Genomic DNA, 26,829 nt, shown 5'->3' with positions numbered 1-26,829 from the left:
AAGTTGCTCTTGGAAAAGATGGATGTAATGGCCTTTTTTGATTAATTTGAGAATGTAACATTACAAACATGGCCAGCATTTGTGACCCATTCTCTAAATATCCGAGGACCCAGCAATGGTATAATTCTCAAGGCTAATAAGAGTCAAGTAATTGCTGAGGGTCCAGAAACACATCGTGGTCACACCAGTAAAACCATTGGATTTCATAATGCATATTAAAGAGGGTCTTTATTACAACCCAGAATGCCATAACGATTGATAATGGCTTTTAAATTCTAGAATTTATTAAATGATTTAAAATTCCATTGTGAAATTTAAATTCCAATAACTTGACTATAATCCTCATTTACCTAAAGGGGACATTTTTTAAATATGCTACCATTGCAGCATGCTACGTTCGTTGATTAAGACTCACCCCTCTTTTTCACTGGTGCATCTTTTGATCCTGGTGGGGCATTGATATCTCCTGTTCCTTGAAAATAAGTGTACTTTTTCACCACTATTAAGTTCGGTGCAAACTTCCAGACATCTTCCCGATCATCAATGATGCAAACCATCGAATCGCCACATGGAAAAAGGTTTCTAAATTGACGAAAAATAAAAAAAGAAACCGAAAGTATAAATCAAAGACTTGAAATGCTGGCAATGTGAAATGAAGCACAGAAGATGCTGGGGATTGTCTGCTGGTCAGGTAGTATCTGTGGGAAAGGGAGGCAGATCTAATGCTTCAGGTCTTTTATTCACAAAATGCTGGAGTAACTCAGCAGGTCAGGCAGCATCTCAGGAGAGAAGGAATGGGCGACCCGAAACGTCGCCCATTCCTTCTCTCCTGAGATGCTGCCTGACCTGCTGAGTTACTCCAGCATTTTGTGAATAAATACCTTCGATTTGTACCAGCATCTGCAGTTATTTTCTTACACTAATGCTTCAGGTCAATGGGCTTTAATTGGAATGACGCTAAATATAGTCACAAAATGTTGGAGTAACTCAGCGGATCAGGCAGCATCTCTGGAGAAAAGGAATAGGTGACGTTTCGGGTCGAGACCCTTCTTCGGATCTGAAACGTCACCTATTCCTTTTCTCCAGAGATATTGCCTGACCTGATGAGTTACTCCAGCATTTTGTGTCTATCTATGGTTTAAACCAGCATCAGCAATTCCTTCCTACACAAGCTGAAGTGCTATCTCTGTTCATCCTTCCATAGATTTTGCCAGACCATCCGAGTATTTCCAACCAAAGCATGAATGCTGGTTTGTAATTTGAAAAGTTTCAATCCTCCACTGACATCCTCATCCACTTTTATAAAATGTTAATTAAAGTAGGCAGCTGAGAATTGACTGACATTTTGAGGGGCATTACTCAATATTTTCTGTAATACTTGGAAGCTCCACGCATGCTGAGTAAATTTGCTTCTGGTTCACTTATGGTGAGCAGAAAACAAGAGGAAATGTCTGCAGTTTCCATTTTCACTTTCCGCCAATTAGTTGTGACCTTCGGCCAGCTTATCTATACCACTCCATTGGAGTAAATGTTGCTCCTATTGTTAATTTCATATTAATTTTTGACACATTTAATTTTACCTACATTAATTACGGTGCAACGGCTACAAAATTACTACAATAGACAATAGGTGCAGGAGTAGGCCATTCAGCCCTTCGAGCCAGCACCGCCATTCAATGCGATCATGGCTGATCACTCTCAATCAGTACCCCGTTCCTGCCTTCTCCCCATACCCCCTCACTCAGCTCTACACATAGCTTTAAAAATCAGCAGCAATTGCTCAGTTGTCAGCACTCTGGCCACGAGAAGTTTTTGATTTCAGATTCCACTATAGAGAATTAAATATAAACATGAGTGCATTGAATCATACAGCACTGAAACATGCCACTCGGGCCAACTTGTCCAAACCATATAGAAAGAGCGCTTTGATCTGGAGGAGCTATATTTCAGATGGGGCATCAAATTGAGGCACCCATTTACCTTTACAGATGACCGTAAGTAACTTGAGAGACTATTTCAAAGAAGAGCAGAGGAATTATCCTGACCAGTATTAACAAAAAAAACCCAGATCATCTGGTAATTGGCATGTTGCTGTTTGGGCAAGTGTGTTTGGTGTCAATTGGCTGCCATATTTCTTATACAATAGCAGTAACTAATCGTCAAAAGGTACTCAAGCGCTTTGAGATGCTTTGAAATGGATATGGCCAGTGTTATCAGCGATTCATAGATGAGCTCTAAGCTCTGAATGACTTTTCAGCACCAACTGCACTTCCTTTTATTCCCTTAATATATACAAATCTATAATATAATCAGAAACTGAGCCTCCAAATCACCCCTTTTGTGGGGAATTCCAAAGACTCGCTTCCTTGTGTGTGAAGACTTTTTTACATCTCAGTGTTGAATAGCCAATTCCTTATTTTGAGACTTCAACCTCAGATTCCGGACACTCCAGCCAAGAGATGCTATCAAGCAACTGAACCATCCTCCCACAACTAGAGAGCAGTCCTGAACAACTATCTACCTCATTGGTGACCCTCGGCTATCTTTGATCAGACTTTACTGGCTTTATCTGGCACTGAACGTTATTCCCATATTATGTATCTGTACACAGTGAATGGCTCTATTGTAATCATGGATTGTCTTTCCACTGACGGGTTAGCACGCAACAAAAGCGTTTTACAAGACAATAAACTAAACTGAAACTGAACTCTAAATCTACCTTTAGATTGCTGCATGTTTCAATGAGAACACCAGATTTACGGGCATAGGTTGTGGTAGACAGTCAGACATTTTTTCCAGAATGGGAATATCTAACACTAGAGGGCATAGCTTTAAGGTGAGAGGGACATAGTTTAAAGGAGATGTGCAGAGCAAGTTTTTTTTTTTACACACCTAGACGATGGTGAATGTGTGGAATGATAGTGGCCTTTAAGAGAGTTTTGGATTTGGGCATGGATATGCTGGGAATGGCGGGATATGGTTTGTGCAGGCAGATAAGAGTTGGTCTAGGCTTCATGTTCAGCACAGACATTGTGGACCGAAGGGCCTATCTTGAGCTGTACTGTTCTTTTCAGGCCATACCACGAATTATATATTTTCAGTTTTTGGCTTTTATAAATTTGGCTTCTCGGTTATGAAGGGACACTGGAGAGGCTAAGTCTCTTTTTGCTGGGATGGAAGTAGTTAAGTGGAGAGATGATTGAGCTATACAAAATTATGAGGTATATACATTAGGTAGACTGCAGACTACTATTCTATTTTTCACAGGTGAATACAACTAAAAGACATAGAATTAGAGTAAGGGATAAAAGATTTAGAGGGAAGATAGACCCAAAAAGCTGGAGTAACTTAGCGGGATCGGCAGCATCGAGACACTCGACCCTAAACGTCACCCATTCCTTCTCTCCAGAGATGCTGCCTGTCCCACTGAGTTACTCCAGTTTCTTGTGTCTATCTTCGGTTTAAACCAGCATCTGCAGTTCCTTCCTACAGTAAAGATATAGAGGGGATCGGAGGAATATACTGACTGTGAAAGTGGTGGAAGCAGAGTGGCTGACAGCATTCAAGTAGTATCTGGATGAGCATGAAAATTGCCGAGACATTGCTTGAAGTGTTGGAAGATGGGATAGATACAATCGGGTGCCTACTGGTCAGGTGGATCGAAAGGCCTGTTTCCATACTATACGACTCTGATTGTTTGCTGCACCTACTCACCACCTTTTGATTATTTTAGTGCAAGCACATCCAGTTCTTTCCAAATACAAGCAGCTTTCAATCTTTTCTCTCTTCAAAAGAATGCTCTGCTTTGTAATTTTTATGAACAATCTCCTTCTACACCATTACTATTCCAAAGGAGCCAAAGCCATTAATGATAAATGGATGATTGCCAAGGGGCTGACTGTCAAACTGCTTGAGGCATGAGGCACTCATGAAAGGAGCTGTACACATCGTACTTGTCAACACATCACTCAGCAACCACACCCTACAGCGACCAGCTGAACAGGAATAAACATTGAGACTTGCTGCTACCTTCTGTAGTCCCGGTGCTTCTTGAGGTTTGTCGTTGAGCTTCCAAATATCGCTGTAGATTTTCAAACAGCCATAAAGTCACGCAGCATGGATACAAGTCCTTCACACGCCATATCCACGCCGATCTTTATGACCATCAGCACCCACATTAAATGCCTCACCTATTTATGTTCATCTATATGCCCCTTAGACGTAATAATATTTGAATCCTCTTCCTCCTCCGGCACTCCAAATATCAACCACTCTGTGTGTGAAAAGCCTATCCTCCAAAAACTCATTTCTGCAAGACTTCAACTCATTTACTTTGGATATTTCATGTAAGCGAACACTGTGCCACTATCCTATGCTCCCATTGGGAATCTCCCAGGAGAATCAGAGTAGTTGATCATATGTATCTTGTTACTGTCCCCGCTTGGAGTTGGAATAGGAAGATGTGATGAATCCAGGCAGGCCAGTTCATGCACTAAAGTTGAGCGAAGCAGACTTCCTCCCCACTGTGGCTACATGACAGTCCACTAGTGCCGTCTCCAAGAACCAATGAACCTGTGTTGGTGTGAAACATATCTTCTAAGACCCTTCAGTTTGGGGGGGAATGGGATTATCTTTTATTTTGAAAAAAAGGTAATGGAAAATATGTACTGGGATTGTGTGAGACCAAAGTGGTTGTGTCTCTGTACGTTTCTCAATAGCATCAGCAGCAGGGAAGTAGTGTTAGGGTTATATTGAGGGGTGAGAATGGTGACCATGGATACATCAGAATAATGGAATGTATGGAGAAAGATGGTTATATTTTTCGTGCTCAGAGCAATTCTGAATCAGTTTCTAGCCAATGAGACCTGTAACGTTCTGACCTCAAAACATGACAAAAATCACAAACCCATTCACAAAGCATGTCAACAATACTGCAGCCGAACTTTCTCATTTCTGACAAATCTAAACGTTTTGTAGAAAATGTTCTGGAACGAGAACTGCAACTACCGGATGTGGTTGTTGCAATGATTGCAAGTTAATAGCTGTGCATTCTGCACCAAATACGTGCATGTGCATACAGAGTCATTAGACACAGCACAGTACTCACCGCAGATTGCCGGTCTTAGAATATGGATCGATGCACTCATCTCTTGACAAAATTCGATGTGAAAAAAGTCTCTTTTCTGGATCCAGAAAGCCTTTAGTTAAAAATAAAGCAAAACAGGAAAAAAAAGTTGGTTATTAAATGGGAGGTAAACATGGGTGGAAGTGAAGTCACAAGAAACAAAGTTTCAAGTACCCCAAGCAGTCAATCATAAAGTTACAATGCCACTGGTGCAGGAGATCCGAGATTAAATCAGCAAATTAAATATCAGCATTATCAGATCAGGCACCGTCAGTGGAGAAGGAAAGAAATAGGTCATCATGCCTTTCGTACTCAGCTACAGAGAACAAGAACATTCTCCTAACTACTGCCTTCCCTATTCTCACAACTTTATTTTTGATTCCCAACTTGAATGGTCCCAGTTCCATGGTGCCGTGATCACTCATCAACCCTACTGTCTCTGCTCTTAACCACATAAACTGCAAGAACCTCGCACGTACGGACAAAAGCTACCTTCCAGATCCTTGTGCCGCACAGCTCCAGTGACCTGAAATCTTGGTCACTGATACTGTCTGTGTGCAATCTGCACATTGTCCTTTTAATGGGGAGGTTTCTTCTGGGAGCTCTGGCCTTTTTCCAAAGGTGCGCTGATGGGAGGTTCATTGGCTGCATTATATTACCTCTGTCAACACTTCACACTGCCTCAGGAAAGCAGCCAACGTAACCAAAGACCTTTTGCACCCCAATCATTCCTTTTCCTCCCCTCTATTGTCAGGCACAAGATGCAAAGCTCAAAGGCGCGCACCACCAGACTCAGCAACAGCTTCTTCTTCTCTGTTAACACGCTTCTGAATGGCTGTTCCAGAAGCTAGGGTACAGTCCGATTTCCTCTGCCGCACTGCGGACATTGTCTCTGGAACTGTTGCGCTATAATGCGGAGGACAGTACGATGACATGACTGGTAGAGCTGCTGCCTCACAAGGCCAGAGACCCAGGTTCAACTGTGATCTTGGGTGCTGCTTGTGTGGAGTTTTCACGTTCGCACCGTGACCACGTGGGTTTCTTCTGGATGTTCCGTTTTCCTCCCACATCCCAAAGACGTGCAGGTTTGCAGGTTAATTAGCCCTCTGTAAATAGTGTGTAGGATGTGGATGCAAAAGTAGGATAACATAGAACTAGTGTGCAAACGGATGATTGATGGTCGGCGTGGACCCAGTGGGCCAAGGGCCCTATTTGCATGCTGTATCTCTGATCCAAACTATACTATACTATATTCTACACTCTATATTTTTTCCTTCGCTCAACATATTATACATTAGTTTGGCTTGATTGTATTTATGTATATTATCCAATTTGATTTTATAGCATTTAAAAGGAAAACTTTCAACTACTCAGTACACGTACCAATAATAAACCTAAACTCATCGTAGGTGGGCAAGAAAATAACAGGGAGTGTTTAATCGACATGCGAGGGAGAACATGTTGCAGGGAAATGTATGGGAATGGGATTGAAGGAATTGTTTTCCTGAAAGTTTGCATGGATTCGATGGGATGGATGACATGTTGTAAGAGAATGAGATATCAGATATCAGCCTTAATCAGTCATTCTTCTCTGCCTCTCAAATGACACATTCTACAGTTCATTTCCCAACAATCCTCTTTTACCTTCTGCCCTCACCCTCTTTTATCATTTAACGCCCCTCTTCCACATAAACGTTTGTTCTCTCCTCTGTTCAGCTCATTCCCTGCATCCTTTAACTGGTTTTATCGCTACTTTATTCCCAGTGGTATCCACTGGGTCTCAACTTGAAAAAGAGAGCTCTGGTTCTCTCTCTCTCTCTCCACAGATTGCGCCTGATCTGCTGACCAATACTCCCATTTCTTGACTTTATTTTGGATTCCCAGAGTCTGCAGTGTTTTGCTTTTGCACTGTTGGAGATCTTGTGCTTCCCATGTGTGTGCACGCACGCATGCACGCACACACAGTCAGCAGGATGTAACGATAAAAGGACAACTCAAAATTGAGCTCAATGAAAGGGTGGCATCGCAAAGAAGAAAATTACTTTTTTGGTTAATGCGGAAAAACAACCCAGCTTGCTGCTGTGTTCCTGAAACTGAGAATTGAAGTTTTTCAATTGATCCAAAATTTAATTTTAAGCCTTCACAAGATTCAGTGGGAAATTCAGAAATCTTGTGCATTAAAATAGAAAAATCTGTCCAAATGCTGGTGTAACAAGGACTTTGCCAGCAGAAAACATCTGCAATGTTACATGAAAAACAAATTCCAAACAGCATCAAAGAAGAAATTGGCCATTCTCTGCACCTTTAGAGATGCAGACATTATAATGTTAATTATTAAATTTAAAATGCTGAAGTCGACTATCAAATGTACCCAAGTACCCAACGAATAGTTGCTTGGTTATTAATTATTAGAGGATTGCAAAATTTGAGACATCTAATAATTAAGGAGCAATGCAACTCAGATTAATTGCCTCAGCATAATATCTGCAAACAAGATAATGGAGATGAATTTAATGAGTATATACTTTTCTGACAAATTAAAGTCCAAAGCACTTTTAAATAAAAGCATGAAGCCAAAACCAACAAAATACATCAGATGTCAGAATTGTGCAGCATAAACAGAAAATAGAGATGTCAGACTGCACCTCTATTTCAAGATCCTGCCCTTTAGTCAGAACATGAAAATATTTTTTAGGACCCATTGATTCCAGGAGGGGAGAAAGAAAAGGATGGGGGGGGGGGAGGATAAACTTAGCCATGGAAGGAAAAAGAGCATTTTAATGAACAGCTGAATTGTTCTCAGCACCAGCCACATCCAAGCAGTGCAGGCAGCACTTGTTGCCTACCCCTAATTGTCCTCGCAGGTGGGGGTGAGCAGTCACCTTTGTCCAATGCAGGTCATACCTGCAGTGCTGTTTGAGTCTGCCCAGGATTAGATTCACACCCAGATGGGAGCCATCGAAGGCTGTGTGTCCTGGGATGAGCAACTCAAGTTTTCCACAAAGCAAAAGTCCGGAGTGTGATGGAGTACTCCCCCTACTTGCCCAAGTCATTCCCTCCACCACTGGGGTATTGTAACTGTCCTGTTGTCCACCTTCAATATGCACTGTACCTTCCTTCACCCCCACCCCCCTTTAACACCCTGCTCACCTGTTACCAAGGACAGAGGTAGCAGGTACACAGGAACACCAACTTGGATTGTGTTCTCTAGGGAGTCAGAGGTACGGGGAAACCTGATAGATGTGTATAAAATTATGAGAGGCATAGATCAGATGGACATCCTGAACTGGAGGTATATTTGCTGTTTCTTCGCAATCACTGGATCTAATCCTAGATAACCTATCGAACAGCATATGGACACAAAAAGCTGGAGTAAATCAGCGGGTCAGACAGCATCTCTGGAGAAGAGGAGTAGGTGACGTTTCAGGTCGAGACCCTTCTTCAGCACTGCAGGAATAATCTGCAGTGGACAAAGGCAACTGCTCAGCCTCACCTGCAAGGACAATTAGGGATGAGCAACAGGTGCTGCCTGTTCTCTATTGGTTGTCTGCCACTTTTGCTATTACATACTGACTACACTCCAAAGCAGTTTGTGTTGATAAACAAAAATAAGTATTTTCTCCATTCCCTTCCGATCTACACCACTGTTATTTGTTCTACTTCATTGCCCCACATAGTTTTATCTCACTCTACCTGACTGGGAATGCAGATGCCCAAAGGTTCCAGAGATGGCTGAGACAGTGGCGCAACTGGTAGAATCTCTGCTTCACAGCGCTAGAAATCCGAGCGCAATTCTGATCTCCAGAGCTGTATGTGTAGAGTTTACATATTGTTCCAATGATCTTGTCTGATAACAGCAAAGAAGATGCTCTTCAATCTGGTAGTATAAGCTTTTGTATCTTCTGCCTGACGGGGGAGGGGAGAAGAGAGAGAACCAGTATGCCTATGGTCCTTGATCAAGTTGGCTGCTTCCATAGCAGCATGAAGTATAGACGGTGTGTGTATATCTACCTAAATGAACATAGAACAGCATCGCACAGGAACAGGCCCTTCGGCCCACAATGTAGTGCCAAACATGATGCCAAGACCAACTCTTAACTGCCTCCATATATTCCATATCACACCATGCTCTGCATAACCATGTGCCTATCCAAAAGTCACAAATGCCATTATCGTACCTATCTCAACCACCATCCCTCGCAGTGCGTACCAGACACTCACCAACTTCTGTTACAAAAACTTGCCCCGTACATCTCCCCTCCCACAAAAAAATAATTTTCAAAACCAGAGGACAGAATGAAGATGACGGGCTAAAGAATAAGAGGTAACAAGAGCATTTTTCTGTTTAAAAAAAAGCAGGATATGGAATAGATCAGCAGGAATAGATTTTTTTAGATTTAGAGATACAGCACAGAAACAGGCCCTTCGGCCCACCGGGTCCGCGCCGCCCAGCGATCCCAATACACTAACACTATCCTACACCCACTAGGGACAATTTTTACATTTGCCCAGCCAATTAGCCTACAAACCTGTATGTCTTTGGAGTGTGGGAGGAAACCGAAGATCTCGGAGAAAACCCACACAGGTCACGGGGAGAACGTACAAACTCCGTACAGTACAGCACCCGTAGTCAGGATCGAACCCGAGTCTCCGGCGCTGCATTCGCTGTAAGGCAGCAACTCTACCGCTGTGCCACCGTGCCGCCATGGCAGTAAAGATTCAAGCATGGTGCTCGAGAGGGAACTGGACATAAGCCATTTGTAAGCCATGGGAAAAGAATGCAACAGCCAGGAGACCCGCTGTCTCACAGTGACAGAGACCAGGTTCAATGTTTACCTCAAGTGTTGTGTATGTGGAGTCTAGGCATTCTTCATGACCACGTGGACACTCCCCGGGTGATCAGAATTCCTCTCGTATTCCAAGGATAAATTAATTGACCGCTGTGTATTGTTCCCCCCCCATCCTTCGCATATCAGGGAATGGGAGAATCCAGGAGCAGTTGATGGGAATGTGGGGAGAATCAAAAATCAGATTTATGTTGAAATTGTGTCAATGGGTGTTAGATGGCTGAAGGCCATGTTTTGTTGCTGCATCTCTCTCTGACTCCAAATACTTGAATGGAACAAAATTGGAGGGCACTGAAAAGGGAAAGGGTTCGTCAGACCCGCTAGGCTGACGTGACATAGAGCTGTTCCAGTTTTAAGGGGCTGAATGACCTTCTTCTCTGATGGTAATTATTTTGTGATTCCTTCAGGTTGTTTATAAAGGAAAAAAATGAACGCGTTCGCTGCCATTTCTTTTTATTTCATGGAATGGCTAGAGGAGTTGCAAGTTCCAGGTTGATACTGCCGTCCTGTGTTCATTTGCAGCAGTACAATTAATTCCAAACATCAAAAACAAAATCCCCTTAATCAGATTAAATTTACATGTACGTATACAAGCAAGGCAAAATTGCTGAAAATCTGAGTTAAAAATTACAATTACTGGAAATATCCAGCTGGTCAGATAGCATCTGTGACAAGGGAAATAGGATTAACTTGTCAGGTCATTGATCTAACATCAGTTCTCAGAGTCTGTTTCTCTATAAAAGAAAAATACTTGATTGAACAAAAAACATTGCTAAAGAGGCAGAGGCAACAGCTGTTCCTGCAGTGCTTCTGGTTTGTAGTAGTTTGAAAAGGGCTGCAGTGCAAGGAGTCATACTGCATGTGTCATTTATATCCCGTTCTTTCTAGCCAGTCTCTAAAAAGAAAAGTGGCCAAACTGGGATTGTGATAGGTAGTGAAAGAACTGTTTGATGACTTCCTCAACAATCTATCCATTGCAGCTGTGCTTGATGGCCATGGAAGGAGTGACCATGGCACAGTCCCCATGGAGAAGGGATGGCACAGCTGTAGAGTTGCTTCCTTACAGCGCCAGAGACCTGGGTTAGATGGATGCTGACTGTGCGGAGTTTGTACGTTCTCCCTGTAACCTGTATGGGTTTTCTCTGGGAAACTCCAGTTTCCTCCCACACTCCAAAGACGTACAGGTTAGTGGGTTAATTGGCTTGGTATAAATGTAAATTGGCTCTAGTGTGTAGGATAGTGTTAGTGTGTGGGGATCGTTGGTTGGTGCAGACTCAGTGGGCCTGTTTCCACTTTGTAACTCTAAGCTAAACTAAACAAAGTCCAGTCTTCACACCCACAATACTTTCCACTTCCAAGACATCCAAGAACACTGTGGACCATCCTCAGAAATGTATTCCATCACAATCCACAACCTAAGTAGCCTGCTATCAAGTCAAGGGCCCAACTCTAGTTTAATAAAGTGTAGAGGGCATGCTGGGAAAAACAACGCTACACATCAATAAAAAAAGATGTAAAATTGTTGTTAAGAATCTAAAGCACGGTATAGAGAGAGCTAAGTAATTCACAAATATGGGGAGAATGCAGGAGGGATAGATCAGCCACGATTGAATGGCGGAGTAGGCTTGATGGGCCTAACTCTGCTCCTATCACTATGACCTTATGAACTAACATAGAATGGAGAAAGGCAACAAAGAAGCAACCAAAGAATCAACTGGAAGACACAAAGTGCTGCTGTAACTCAGCAGATCAAGTAGCATCTCTGGAGAACATGGTTAGGTGATGTTTCGGGTCGGAACCTTTCTTCATACTGTAGGTCCAGACCTGAAACATCACCTATCCATGTTCTCCAGAGATGCTTGATGTCTGACCCACTGTTACTCCAGTACTTTGTATCTTTTTTGTAAACCAGCATCTGCAGTTCTTTGTGTCTCCAATCAACAGAAAGAAATGGCCCCAAGAATATTTGTGTTTGCAGCAAAGGTGGAATCTAGCAACTGAGTATAAACGGCAAGACTAAAAACCAACCAGTTTCACTGAAGCCCACCATTGGAGGGAATATGCCTTCCTCAACTAGTCTGGCCAATCCAACCCAAATCTCCACTACCCTCGGATATGGCCCAGCAACCTATCAGAAGGCAGTCTGCAATTATCCTGTGAACAAGTTAAGGATTTCAAAGTTTTGGCAGTTGGTTAACCTGCCGTTGCCTACTTTGCCTTGCATACCTGCAATAGTATGAGCGTAGAGTCTGCTGCCAAAGGTGAATACGTGCAGCTCGTAGAGTTTAGCTATTTTCTCCAGGAACTCTTTACAATGTGGCCTCAGGCGCGTGTGTAGCATTGGCTCTCCTCTGCCGAGCTGGAAGTGAAATATTCCCTGCAGGTGGTAATAAAAATCAGCAGAGTTACAATTCCAAAAGAACTGGCAAGTCCACCATCAATTTTCAATTCATGCCTAAATCACAGCACTAAATCAATAGACAATAGGTGCAGGAGTAGGCCATTCAGCCCTTCGAGCCAGCACCGCCATTCAATGCGATCATGGCTGATCACTCTCAATCAGTACCCCGTTCCTGCCTTCTCCCCATACCCCCTCACTCTGCTATCCTTAAGAGCTCTATCCAGCTCTCTCTTGAAAGCATTCAACGAACTGGCCTCCACTGCCTTCTGAGGCAGAGAATTCCACACCTTCACCACTCTCTGACTGAAAAAGTTCTTCCTCATCTCCGTTCTAAATGGCCTACCCCTTATTCTTAAATTGTGGCCCCTTGTTCTGGACTCCCCCAACATTGGGAACATGTTTCCTGCCTCTAATGTGTCCAATCCCCTAATTATCTTATATGTTTCAATAAGATCCCCCCTCATCCTTCTAAATTCCAGTGTATACAAGCCCAATCGCTCCGGCCTTTCAACATACGACAGTCCCGCCATTCCGGGAATTAACCTAGTGAACCTACGCTGCACGCCCTCCATAGCAAGAATATCCTTCCTCAAATTTGGAGACCAAAACTGCACACAGTACTCCAGGTGAGGTCTCACCAGGGCCCGGTACAACTGTAGAAGGCACGGTAGCGCAGCGGTAGAGTTGCTGCTTTACAGCGAATGCAGCGCCGGAGACTCAGGTTCGATCCTGACTACGGGTGCTGCACTGTAAGGAGTTTGTACGTTCTCCCCGTGACCTGCGTGGGTTTTCTCCGAGATCTTCGGTTTCCTCCCACATTCCAAAGACGTACAGGTATGTAGGTTAATTGGCTGGGTAAAATGTAAGTGTAAAAATTGTCCCTAGTGGGTGTAGGATAGTGTTAATGTACGGGGATCGCTGGGCGGCACGGACTTGGAGGGCCGAAAAGGCCTTTTTCCGGCTGTATATATATGATATGATATGATGACCTCTTTGCTCCTATACTCAACTCCTCTTGTTATGAAGGCCAACATTCCATTGGCTTTCTTCACTGCCTGCTGTACCTGCATGCTTCCTTTCATTGACTGATGCACTAGGACACCCAGATCTCGTTGAACTCCCCCTCCTCCTAACTTGACACCATTCAGATAATAATCTGCCTTTCTATTCTTACTTCCAAAGTGAATAACCTCACACTTATCTACATTAAACTGCATCTGCCATGTATCCGCCCACTCACACAACCTGTCCAAGTCACCCTGCAGCCTTATTGCATCTTCCTCACAATTCACACTACCCCCCAGCTTAGTATCATCTGCAAATTTGCTAATGGTACTTTTAATCCCTTCGTCTAAGTCATTAATGTATATCGTAATAGCTGGGGTCCCAGCACCGAACCTTGCGGTACCCCACTGGTCACTGCCTGCCATTCCGAAAGGGACCCATTTATCCCCACTCTTTGCTTTCTGTCCGTCAACCAATTTTCTATCCATGTCAGTACCCTACCCCCAATACCATGTGCCCTAATTTTGCCCACTAATCTCCTATGTGGGACCTTGTCGAAGGCTTTCTGAAAGTCGAGGTACACCACATCCACTGACTCTCCCCTGTCAATTTTCCTAGTTACATCCTCAAAAAATTCCAGTAGATTTGTCAAGCATGATTTCCCCTTCATAAATCCATGCTGACTCAGAATGATCCTGTTACTGCTATCCAAATGCTCAGCAATTTCGTCTTTTATAATTGACTCCAGCATCTTCCCCACCACTGATGTCAGACTAACTGGTCTATAATTACCCGTTTTCTCTCTCCCTCCTTTCTTAAAAAGTGGGATAACATTTGCTATCCTCCAATCCACAGGAACTGATCCTGAATCTATAGAACATTGAAAAACCGATCACGCCTGCTAAGCAGCCCATAAAACTGTGTAGATGGCAAGGATGGTGCTGGCCACAGAGCTTCTAACTAGCTTGGCGCCCATGAAGATGTTTGTCAAGGTGACGAGCAAGGGATTCACAGAGAAACCTTGACATACGTTGGGCACTTCAAAGCAACACGAGCAATGAGAGGTGACACAGGGCTCTTCAAGGACACACCACACCCAGGAGAATACAGGCACCTTGCATTTTATGTGTGCTTGGTTTACATGTTTTTAGAATAACACATTTCTTTAATTACTAACAAAGTATAATCCTATTTTCAGAATAACAAGCTCAAATTTATGCCTGGCACCAAATGTCAACATAGTCGCGTGTGATGCCTGACATATGCTTGATTTACAAGCTTTTTGATTTATTCGCTGCCTTTCAAATGCATAACCCCCACGTAAAACGCACGGTGGCCGTATGGTAATTGTTGTAATACATTCAACAATATGGCATATTTGCTCGTAGTCAGCTCCCACAACCTGCATCATGACTATGACCGGATTTTCCATCCTTGGATGTAGGATAAATATTGGCCAGGATACCCTGCTGCACCTTTTCCCAAAGTGCCACAGAATCTTTGGCATCCTCCTACATGTTCTCTGAGTTAATACCCCACCAATGATGCAGCACTCCCTCAGTACCGCACTGTCATCAGCCCAGAGTTTCGTACTTAAGCCTCTAACTAACACCTAATATTCCACAGTGGTGCAGCTGGTAGTGTTACTGCCTCACTGCACTAGGACCGCAAGGTGGATTGGAATACATACTTAGAATTTGAAAAGTTCATTCAAAAGTCTGACCACAGCAGGGAGGAAGCTGTTCTTCATTCCAGTGATACATGCTTTTAAAGAGCAGCACAGTGACACAGCTGGTAGACCTACGGTCTCAAAGCATCGGGGACCTAGGGTTCAATCCTGACCTAGGGGGGATGTATGTGCAGAATGTGGAGTTTGCATGTTCTTCCTATGACCATGCGAGTTTCCTCTGGGTGCTCTGGTTAACTCTCACATCCAAAAGAATTGCAGGTTTATAGGTTAATTTGCCTCTGTAAAATTGTCCCTAGTGTTGAGGGAGTAAATGAGAAAGTGGGATAACATAGAACTAGTGTGAACAGGTGCCGCATGAACTCGGTGGGCCAAAGTACCCATTTCCAAGCTGCATCTCTAAACTAAACTAAACTTTAGTAGCATCTGCCTGACGGGAGAGGGGAGAAGAATGACCGGGTTTGAGTGGTCCTTGATCATACAGCCTTTCTGCTGAAGGTGATCTTGCAGTGCTGCTACGGAAGGACTTCCAGGACTAACACACAGTGACAATGAAGGAATGGTGATAAATCAGCAAGAGCTCCAGCTCACCTTGTTGGGTACTTTTTGGTACAACTGCTCTGTTGTGTGGATTAAAGTCTGATCCAGGTCCACCATCAACACTAACTTTTGGTTCTTGTGCAGCCACTGCTGATCCTCCCGACCCAATTGCTCAGCTTGCTGTATGTTGGTGGTGGGGAAGAGGAGATAAAAGGAAGAAATAAAATTACACATCCATACACATCTGTTAATTTATCATGTACAGAGAAACTTTACAACACAGAAAATGGCTAATCTCCGAATCCTTGTCGGACTCGGTCCTCAATTTAAGCCTCGTCCAACTCTGTTGAACTACACCAGCATGGTCTTGTATTCCTTTGTCCCTCGAGGGCCACCTGGCTTTCACTTTAAATGCATTCGGGAAATCCCTCGACCACTCTGTGTTTACAAAATTCAGTGTCTCATTATTCTCTGGGTAAAGAAACTCCTCCAGAGTTTATGACTTAACACCAAAGGCCTTCGTAGACATATTTTCTCTAGTTTGTCCTGCACAACTCCTTTATAAATTTAAAAGGACATTTCAGAGACAATTTCCTCCGCATCTCCTTGATTCATTCACCCCTCCGCACCCAAGACACTTTCCCCCGCAACCACAGGATATGTAATGCCCGCCCCTATACCTCCTCTCGCCTTTGCACCCAGGGACCTCAGTAGCCCTTCCAGGTGAGAGAGGTTCAGTTAAACCTCTTCTAACCCATCCATTGCATTCAGCGCTCCCGACGTGACCTCCTCCACATTGGCAAGATCAATTGCAGACTCGTCAATGTTTTGCCAGACACTTGCGTCCTGTACCCCATGGCCTGCTGGAGAATCCGTTTGCGAACCATTTTAACTCCTTCCCATACCAACCTCTCTGTCCCTGTCCCTTCCCCTCCTCCATCACCAGTGTAAGAGCACACACACACTGGAAGAACATCACTTCACCTCCCACTTAGGTAGCCTATAACTCAACAGTATGAACGCTGAATTCTCTAATTTCAAGTAATACCAGCTTGCCCCCGTCTTGCTCCTCTTTCCCCCCATCCCAGTAAGCACACATGCTGCCTGACCCACTTCATCCCTCCAGCACTGTTTTTTTTACTGCCCAGTTCAGTTCATGCAGAATTTAGTGCAGTACATCAACTTTTCCTACTCTTTGAATTATAAATATCCATGGTGCTGAATGAGATCAATTGGAACATTGCCTGTGTCAGCTCGATATTCTTTTCAGGAGGCCAGCACAGTGTGATCAAGATCAAGTGATTGTTGGGAACTTGAGTGTCAGAAGAACCAGCAAAGTATAGAACAGTACACCACAGGAACACATCCTTCAGACCACAATATCCATGCCAAACTCGAATTTAATCTCCTCTACCTGCAAATGATCCATATCCCTCCATTTTCTGCATATCCACATGCCTATCTAGAAGCTTATTAAAAGCTTACCTGCCTCCACCACTGTCCTTGGCAGTATGTTCTAGGTACCCACCACTCTATGTGTAAAAGGAAAACTTGACCCGCACATTTTCCTTAAACTTTGGCCCTCTCACCATAAACCCATTCCCTCTAATCTTTGACATTTCCATCTTGTCTACCTTTTCTATGCCTCTCATAACTTAACACATCTTCTATCACATCTCCCCTCAGTCTCCAACGTTCCAGAGAAAACAATCCAAGTTTGTCTCAGCCTGTGACACTCCAGAGACAATAATCCAAGTTGATCAAAACAGATCAACTCTGACTGACCAGGAAGATATTTCATGTCAAACATGAAATATTAAAGAATTTAAGACCAAATTAAACCACGTGATATTAGAAAAATAGGAATCAGGATTGGCCTTGCACCATTTTTAACCTGTACAACAATTCAGCAAGATCTGGATGTAGTTGGCATGTTTTGTAAATTTGAGGATGTCACCAAAATTAGTGGTAAAGTGGAATAAGAAGGTTATCTAAAATTACAACAGGATCTAGATCAACTGAGAAAGTAAGCGAGAATTGACAGTTGGAATTGAACTTAAATAATTGACGTGTTGCATTTGGCAAATTAAACCAGGGAGGACTTGCTCAATAAATGGCCCTGCAGAAAGGTATGGAATAGAGACATCAGGAGGTAAAGGTATATAGTTCCCTACCAGTGGCGACACAGGTAGAAAGGATAGAGAAGAAGGTGTTTGGCATGCTCAACTTCATGAGTTAGGACACCGAATACAACAGTTGGATGTCATATTACAACTGTACAAGTCATTGGTGAGACCATACTTGGATATTGTGTGCAGTTCTAGATTCACAAGGATGTTGCCAAGACTGGAGGGCTAGTGTTATGAAGGGGTGAGAAGATAGATTGAGGCTTTTTTTTTCCTGGAGCGTAGGAAGCCAAGTGGTGCCCTTCTTGAGGCATATAAAATCACGACAGGCATAGATAAGCAGAATGATTGGTCTTTTTCCCCAGGGTAAAGAAGCATAAAACTAGAATATAAAATTTAAAGTGAGAGGAGATTTAGTTTTAGAGATACAGCATGGAAATAGGCTCTTTGGTTACCGAGCCCACGCCATCCATTGATCACCCGTTCACACTTTCTCATCCACTCCCTACCACACTGGGGGTATTTTACAGAGGCCAATTAAACAACAAGCCCGTACATCTGTGAGATGTAGCAGGAAGAACGTGCAAGCTCCACACAGACATCAACCAAGGTCAGGATCAAACCCAGGTCTCGGATGTTAGGAAGGCAACTTGGTCTGCATGGATAGGTTGAGCCAAAGGGCCTGTTTCTATGTGGTAAGACACTATGAACCCAAAATCCTTTGTTAATCTGAATCTTGACATTATCAAATACCCTTGCTCACTTAAATCAGTCTCAAAGTTCCAATTGAATCAGGAATAACAACAAAAAATTGGTAATCTATTTGTGAGTGTTGGGCGAATCAAGGTGCTCTCTGATTCACATCTAAACAACCCACCTTTTATTTAAACACATTGATTACTTGCTCTGGCTATCACACTGCTGGGAACAGTTCCCACAAAACTCCCTCTCCCACACAAGGATGATGAAGGGTGATCTTATAGGTGTATATACGAGGGGAATAGAGAGGGTGGATGCCCAAAGTCTTTTACCCAGAGTAGGGGAAATCAAGAAACAGAGGACAAAGGTTAAAGGTGAGGGGAAAGATTTAATAGGAACCTGAAGGGGAACATTTTCACACAGTGGGTATATGCAACGAGCTGCCAGAGGAGGTAGTTAAAGCAGGAACTAGGGAAAATGAGGGAAGTAGATTAGACTATGGTGCCTTCCATCACGGTGAGGAATCTGCTGTGGTAGATGTTTATTTTAACTTTTATGTACTTGTGTGTCTTGTTCCTTTTTTAAAAAGTATGGCTGTATGGTAATACGAATATTACTATACCTTAATTGGTACATGTGACAATTAAAGACCTTTGAAACCTTTGAAACTATAGAAACATTTAAAAGACATTGGGACAGGTACATGGATAGGAAAGGTTTAGAAGGATATGGGCCAAATGTGGGCAGGTGGAATTAGTGTAGATGGGGCATCTTGATCGGCAATTGGGCCAGGGGGCCTGTTTCCATGATGTCTATCAATGGGAGTACAACCCAAGTTTTGCTACCGATCTTTGTAACATATCCTGTTAAACACCAGGTGCCCTTTCCAATAAATTCATCTGCAGAATGATGCAGGAAAGAAAGGCACAAGGTCACAACACATCGAGAAACTCTGAAGCAGTGAGTACAAAAAATTACAATGATTAGCAGTAATACAACTAAATGTAAATTTTGTCGAAAACCAATAAAAGCAAAAAAAGATTGTTTGCAAGTGACATGACAAATAAACATGGCAATAAATGTAAAATCAGAAACATCGATCAGAACAGCCTCCAAACTGTACAATTATCAAGCGACAGCACCATCTACCGACAATAGATCAGATACTCACTCGTGAGAGCCACCTGCTGGACTCAGGAACAGCGACAAAATTCCCGAAACACCAATCACCACATACTCCACTTGAAGTGCAGGTATGCTTTAACATGGAAAAGATGACAACCAACTTGGCACAAGCAGCACGCACAGACAACAAAGTGTCAGTGAGCACATTACCTGCTTTTAGTGATATTGATTACTGATTCAGGAATTAAAACATTGGTGCCAAGACAATGGAACAAATACCCCAGCAAACTTTGAAAAATGCTACCAGATCAATTATACCCACCTGAGAAAGTGAATGTTATAGCAACATGTTAACAAAAGTACTTTTGATCATACAGGATCTCCGTCATTTCTGAATAATAAGGAAATCGAGGTATATGGAGTACATGGAGTTAGTGCAGAAAAGCAGTGTGGAGCTGCCTTACAGCGCCAGACACCTGGTTCGATCCTGACTAAGGGTGCTGTCTGTATGGAGTTTGTACGTTCTCCCTGTGACCTGCGTGGGTTTTCTCTGCGTGCGCCAGATTCCTCCCACACTCCAAAAGCGTACAGGTTTGTAGGCTAATTGGCTTTGTAAAATTGTAAATTGTCCCTAATGTGTGTAGGATAATGTTAGTGTGCGGGGATCGCTGGTCTGTGCGGACTTGGTGGGCTGAATGGCCTGTTTCCGTTCTGTATCTCTAAATTAAACTAAAAATAAAATCTGCCATGATCTCCACAATATTATTGAAAAGCAGATCAAGCAATTGAAGACTGTTCAAAAAGAGGCAGGCAGTTAGCAAGGGCCAAGAGGATGTCCTGAGAGGGAGACAAACCAGGGAGAGGGAACCACTGTTATACAACCCAAACACAGTTTTAATTCTGCTTGACTTACCTCAGAGCTCACCATCAGCTCTGGAACACTGTGAACCATGGAAACTGATGCTGTGACTACTGGTATGATCTGCTTCCCATTCCTCTTCTGTATCCTGAAGGTAAGAATTTGAAACAAAGTAAGAATCATCATCAAGACGACTTGGGCCAGAGGAGAAATGTTTGTTTTCTGCCCCAATGTTCTCAGCCCTCCTTTATGATGGTTCCTGCGAGATCCAATTTCTGGGGCATTGGTTCCACTTATTGATGAATACCATGACAACCACGTGTTACTGGACGGGTCCTATTAAAAGGGCGGAGAGGGTGAGGGGCATTAAACCAGACATCATCCCTGGCTTACATTGGTGCATCTGGTCCACACCAGGTTCATCCCACCTTACTCACCTCACCATACAAATTCCTTCTTTTCCTTCCCACCTCATGTGCCTATCCAGCTTCTGTTATGTTATGTGTAAGGTTGACACAAAATGCTGGAGTAACTCAGCGGGACAGGCAGCATCTCGGGAGAGAAGGAATGGGTGACGTTTCACGGCGAGACCCTTCTTCAGACTGTCCCGCTGACTTACTCTAGTATTTTGTGTCTAGCTTCGATATAAACCAGCATCAGCAGTTCTTCCTACACATTTTATTATGTGTAATTTTATTATTTGCCTCAAAACACTCCTTCAATAGCTGATTCCACATTCTAATCGCTCTCTGCGTGAAGACGTTTCCACAATCGCTTCATTCGCCGCGAGTACTATTAATGTGCACAGTTTTGATCCCCTTATTTGAGAGGGATGGTCTTATTGAAACCTAAAGATCCTGAGGGGTTGTGACTGGGCAGATTCTCCAGTGGGAGAATCCCAAATAAAGTGACATCATTAGTAGATTTCGGGGATGCAGGGATATATATATCGTGATATCTTCGTATGACCGATGGTGAATTTCTGGAATTTTCCACTCCGGAGGCTTGAGGCGGTTAGATAATTTGAGGAATTTAATTTAATGATGAAACAGATACATTTTAGTAAAGATTAAGAATTATGGGGACCAGGCACAATGGAGAAAATGAGCTCCAGTGTAGATCAGACACAATCATACTAAACTGCAGGGCAGACTTGATGGGTCAATTGGACTGCTCCTGCGCCTATTTTCTTGTGTTCTTATGCACATACACGAACTTTTTCCATTTTCCACATCCTCTGTGAGTAAAGACGTCAAATCCCTTCACACGTTATCAGCCTCTTTCATTATTAGGGAGTATATTACCATGTTGATCCTAAGTATAAACTTCTGTAAGTGAAGGCCTTTCCCTTTCTAGAGAAAACCCCCTGATCTTTGAGACTCTCCCGGAAGCTTGATGTTCCTTACAAATCATTTCTGCACCCTCGTGTATTCTAGTGTCCTGTCTGTAAATTGGAGACAAATTTGCAAGAACCAAACTCTGTCATGGAATAAAATCCCAATAACCCACCACCCTCAGGACTTTGATTTGCTGAACCAGCAGATGTTTTTGACAAATGGATGCTATTCTCATTAATACCCAAATACACAAAGTTTTACTTCACCCCTTTTATATAATACTAATGTAATAAAGTTTCCTGGCAAGTTTAAAGGGAGCAGGAAATATAACTGCATTCTGGCCCCTTCTAGCCGCTAATCTACCTACATTTCTAACAGCTGGGGGTTCTGGATCCAAACCTCGGCTCCAGCCACATATCTAGCCCAGAGTCAGGACCCTGGTCGACTGGCCTCACACCCCTCTGGCACGAGTCTCCTGGCTCACATTCTGGACTACTGAGCGAACCAGATGCTGGATGACAATGATTCCCGACAATCGGATGACAAATTGGCAGAGTTGTACTGTATATACAATCTGCAACACTCCTTACAATCCCATGAACACCATAAAGATAACTAGACATGCTGAGGCAGAGATGGCTTTATGTAGGAATTGTGAAATGGGACTGGTACCCTCTTTCAAATAAAGGGATGAGAAAACTAACTAACTGAGAAACCATGGAGCAATTGTTTACCCATTTCCAACCCCTTCAGTAATGTCAGTTTGGCTCTCGTTGCCCAAGCTGCAGATTCCTTTGCAATCTGCCAGTGATGATACCTGATGCCTCCTTTGAAAAACTATCTGGTGACATCTCACTACAGTGTACATTTTGTATTAAGAGCAAGTGGATGCAAGGATAAAGAACTTACTGAGTCAAGTCTTGACCGCATGCTGCACAGAGACCTTTCATAATGACAGGATGATTGCATCCCTCCAGTCGCACGAACACAGCTCTGAAAAAGATCAAGAAAAAGAAGCAATTAGCAAGTACCCACACTCACAGTTTCTTTAACAGAAAGTACTAATGGGATTGACAGATGTAAATAAAAAAAACTCAGGTGCAATAGACACGAAGGCAGAGATACATAGATTCTTGATTAGTACAGGTGTCAGGGGTTCTCGGGAGAAGGCCGGAGAATGGGGTTAGGAGGGAGGGATAGTTCAGCCATGATTGAAAGGCGGAGTAGACTTGATGGGCCGATTGGCCTAATTCTGCTCCTATCACTTATAGACATGAAACAAAAGCAAAAAATGGGACAAAGACAGCATCTGCAAAAGGAGAAGTACAGTTAATGTTAAAGTAGAGTTAAGTTTAGGTAACTTCTACATACACTGCCTCCTCCCCATTCCCTTGCTTTTACCCCCTTCCTCCATGAAAAGATGGTTAATCTAAACTCCAAGCATTGTTTTGCCCGACCCTTCTCTGACTGACCCCTTTATTCATGTCGAAGGTATTTATTCACAAAATGCTGGAGTAACTCAGCGGGTCAAGCAGCATCTCAGGAGATTACACCCCTTTATTCATGTAATCGAATGATAGAATAAGCCTGGGAGGTTGAAAGGGATCCTGACATCTTCCTGCTCCCCTAATTGCAGGGACCCGGATAGCCAGCTGCCTCACTTTCCAGCATGGATCATCGATCATGTAAACTCCACGAGCTGGCAATGAACTAACTTCCAGTTTAAAAACAACTATCTTAGATATCCATAACTGGCAACAGCTGTATTTCCTCTCAAAAGATGTTGGAACCTCCTTCGAGATCGGACATCCATCAGAAGCCTGCGGGTCTATATCCCAGCTGCAAATGGCAACACCACTAGTCCTGTGAAATGACTTAGTGATTATTCCCCTTATTCTCAGCTGGAGACTGCAAAATAACTGCGATTGATTTTAGGCACTGTTTGCATTATATCACAATTCTCCAGTCACCTGCGGCCTGCTAGAAAAATCATAGTGTTTATAATCAGGAGACAATGCTGCAACTATGGACAGCGATTCTGTGTGCTGGTTGAGACTGTCAGCAACGGCTCGATGGGTAAAACAATTGAGGGCTGCAGTCCATGTTAACACACCAGCTCAATGCTGAGTGTTCGTGTAGAGTCGCAGGTGCTATGCTTCAGATAGAGCAATAAAGCCAGACCCTTGCTTGCTCTGGTAAAAGATCCCACAGCACTACATTGAAGAGCAGCTCCAGATCTTTCTACACTGAACTGGCCAATATTTCTCCCTCAATAACTTAATTACAGCAGTTTGTATTAGCTTTGCAACATTGACTATACTGGCTGTGAAATGCCTTGTGACATGAATGCCATGACAGGCAGTGCACCTGGGGAGAGACACGAGTGTGCAAGTCTAAAGCGTGAGAATATACAGTGCTTTCCATAATATTTGGGACAAATTTGCATCATTTATTTGCCTCTATACTCCACAATTTGAGATTTGTAATAGAACAAATCACATGTGGTTAAAGTGCACATTGTCAGATTTTAATAAAGGCCATTTTTATTCATTTTGGTTTCACATGTAAAAATTACAGCAGTGTTTATACATAGTCCCCCCATTTCAGGGCACAATAATCATCATATCATATCATATATATACAACCGGAAACAGGCCTTTTCGGCCCACCAAGTCCGTGCCGCCCAGCGATCCCCGTACACTAACACTATCCTACATCCACTAGGGACAATTTTTACATTTACCCAGCCAATTAACCTACATACCTGTACGTCTTTGGAGTGTGGGAGGAAACCGAAGATCTCGGAGAAAACCCACGCAGGTCACGGGGAGAACGTACAAACTCCTTACAGTGCAGCACCCATAGTCAGGATCGAACCCGAGTCTCCGACGCTGCATTCGCTGTAAAGCAGCAACTCTACCGCTGCGCTACCGTGCCGCCCTGGGACACAGCAATATCATGCAAATGAAAGTAGTCATGTTTTGTATTTTGTTGCATATCCTTTGCAAGCAATGACTGGTTGAAGTCTGTGATTCATGGACATCACCAATTGCTGGGTGTCTTCTCTGGTGATGCTCTTCCAGGCCTGTATTGCTTTTGCTTGTTTTGGGGCTAGTCCCCTTCAGTTTTCTCTTCAGCATATAAAAAGCATGTTCAATTGGGTTCAGATCAGGTGATTGACTTGGCCACTCAAGCATTGACCATTTTTAACTTTGAAAAACTCCTTTGTTGCTTTAGCAGTATGTTTGGGATCATTGTCTTGCTGTAGAATGAACCACCGGCCAATGAGCTTTGAGGCATTTGTTTGAACTTGAGCAGATTGGATGTATCTTTTCACTTCAGAATTCATTATGCTACTACCATCAGCAGTTGTGTCATCAATGAAGATAAGTGAGCCAGTACCTTCAGCACCAAACATGCCCAGGCCATTACACCGTGTTTCACAGATGAGGTGGTATGCTTTGGATCTTGGGCAATTCCTTCTCTCCTCCATACTTTGCTCTTGCCATCACTCTGATATAATTTAATCTTCATCTCATCTGTACACAAGGCCTTTTTCCAGAACTGTGGTTGCTCTTTCAAGTACTTCTTGGCAAACAGTAACCTGGCCATCCTATTTTTGCTGCTAACCAGTGGTTTGTATCTTGCAGTGTAGCCTCTGTATATCTGTTCATGAACTCTTCTACGGACAGTGGTCATTGACAAATCCACACCCAACTCCTGAAGAGTGTTTCTGATCTGTCGGACAGGTGTTTGGGGATTTTTTTTTTATTATCGAGAGATTCTTCTTTCATCAGCTGTGGAGGTCTTCCTTGCCTGCAGTCCCTTTGCGATTAGTAAGCTCACCAGTGCTCTTTCTTCTTTATGATGTTCCAAACAGTTGATTTTGGTAATTCTAAGGTTTGGCTGAGGTCTCAGTTTTATTCTTGTTTCTCAGTCTCTGAATGGCTTCTTTGACTTTCACTGGCACAACTTTGTTCATTGATAAACAGCAAAAAACGTTTCCAAAGGTGATGGAAAGGCTGGAGGAAAGACGACGTGCTGAGAGCTCTCTTATACCTGCACTAATAAGGCATTTAAACACACCTGAGCAATTACCAATACCTGTGAAACCATGTGTCCCAAACATTATGGTGCCCTGAAATAGGGGTACTATGTATAAACACAGCTGTAATTTCTACATGGTGAAACCAAAATGTATAAAAATACCCTTTAATAAAATCTGACAATGTGCATTTTAACCACATGTAATTTTTTCTATTACAAATCTCAAATTGTGGAGTACAAAGGCAAATAAATAAATGATGGGTATTTGTTCCAAACATTATGGAGGGCACTGTAGAAGCAAGGAACTGTAAATGCTGTGTTACAAAAAGGATGCAAAATGCTGGAGCAACTCTGCAGGTCAAGCTGCATCTCCGGAGAACATGGATAGGCGACGTTTTAGGTCAGGACACTTCTTCAGACATTTTCAGATCAAGTCTAAAGAAGGGTCTCGACCCGGAAAGTCAAGTATCGCTGTTATAAAGAGCGAGAGGATGGCAAAGGAGGAGGCAGCAAATCTAGGCAAAAAAATAGATAGATGGGTACGTGTATAAATTGTACAGGGTTACACTGCAATAGGGCTGGGGCCGATATCCTCACAAGAAGGAATGCTAAAGGAGGTTTAAATTAACTCGACAACAGTCATGGAACCTTGGAATTCATGAAGGTGAGAAAATAACTGGAAATTGAAGCTAGATAAATAACAAACAAAATAAATAGACTGGGAAGAGTACAGCAAGCATCAAAAGAAATGAAAATAGAGAAAAGCTTTAAAGGGCAAAATTACAAGATACTAATTTTAAATGCATGTTGTATTCGCAAGATAGATCAATTAATGGCACAAGTGAAAGGGTGTATTCTTATTGCCTGTACAGAAACATGGCTGCAAAGCGAATGGAGCTCAACACTGAATATTCAAGGGTATTTGACATTTAGGAAGGTCAGACCAAAAAGTTAAAGGAGGTGGAGCAGTGCTATTAGTATGGGATGAGATCAGTACAGAGGTGAGAAATAATTTGGCTCAGCAGATCATA

General features: G+C 43.0%; 1 protein-coding gene across 3 annotated transcripts in view; it reads right to left on the bottom strand.

The window, feature by feature from the left end:
• The window catches only part of ctdp1 (CTD (carboxy-terminal domain, RNA polymerase II, polypeptide A) phosphatase, subunit 1), a 232,126-nt gene that overhangs the window by 177,542 nt on the left and 27,755 nt on the right, over positions 1–26,829 (bottom strand). For all 3 annotated transcript variants that reach the window (XM_078398633.1, XM_078398634.1, XM_078398635.1), the window contains exons 2-7: positions 22,661–22,744; positions 20,469–20,562; positions 15,657–15,785; positions 12,199–12,349; positions 5,108–5,198; positions 416–582 (exon numbers count right to left, since the gene is read on the bottom strand). In XM_078398633.1, coding sequence (XP_078254759.1) covers positions 416–582; positions 5,108–5,198; positions 12,199–12,349; positions 15,657–15,785; positions 20,469–20,562; positions 22,661–22,744 — 716 coding nt within the window. The remainder of the gene's footprint in view (positions 1–415; positions 583–5,107; positions 5,199–12,198; positions 12,350–15,656; positions 15,786–20,468; positions 20,563–22,660; positions 22,745–26,829) is intronic.

The sequence above is a fragment of the Rhinoraja longicauda genome, chromosome 4 (genome assembly GCF_053455715.1).
Source record: "Rhinoraja longicauda isolate Sanriku21f chromosome 4, sRhiLon1.1, whole genome shotgun sequence".
Lineage (NCBI taxonomy): Eukaryota > Metazoa > Chordata > Chondrichthyes > Rajiformes > Arhynchobatidae > Rhinoraja > Rhinoraja longicauda.
This window is presented reverse-complemented; position numbering and strand designations above follow the sequence as displayed.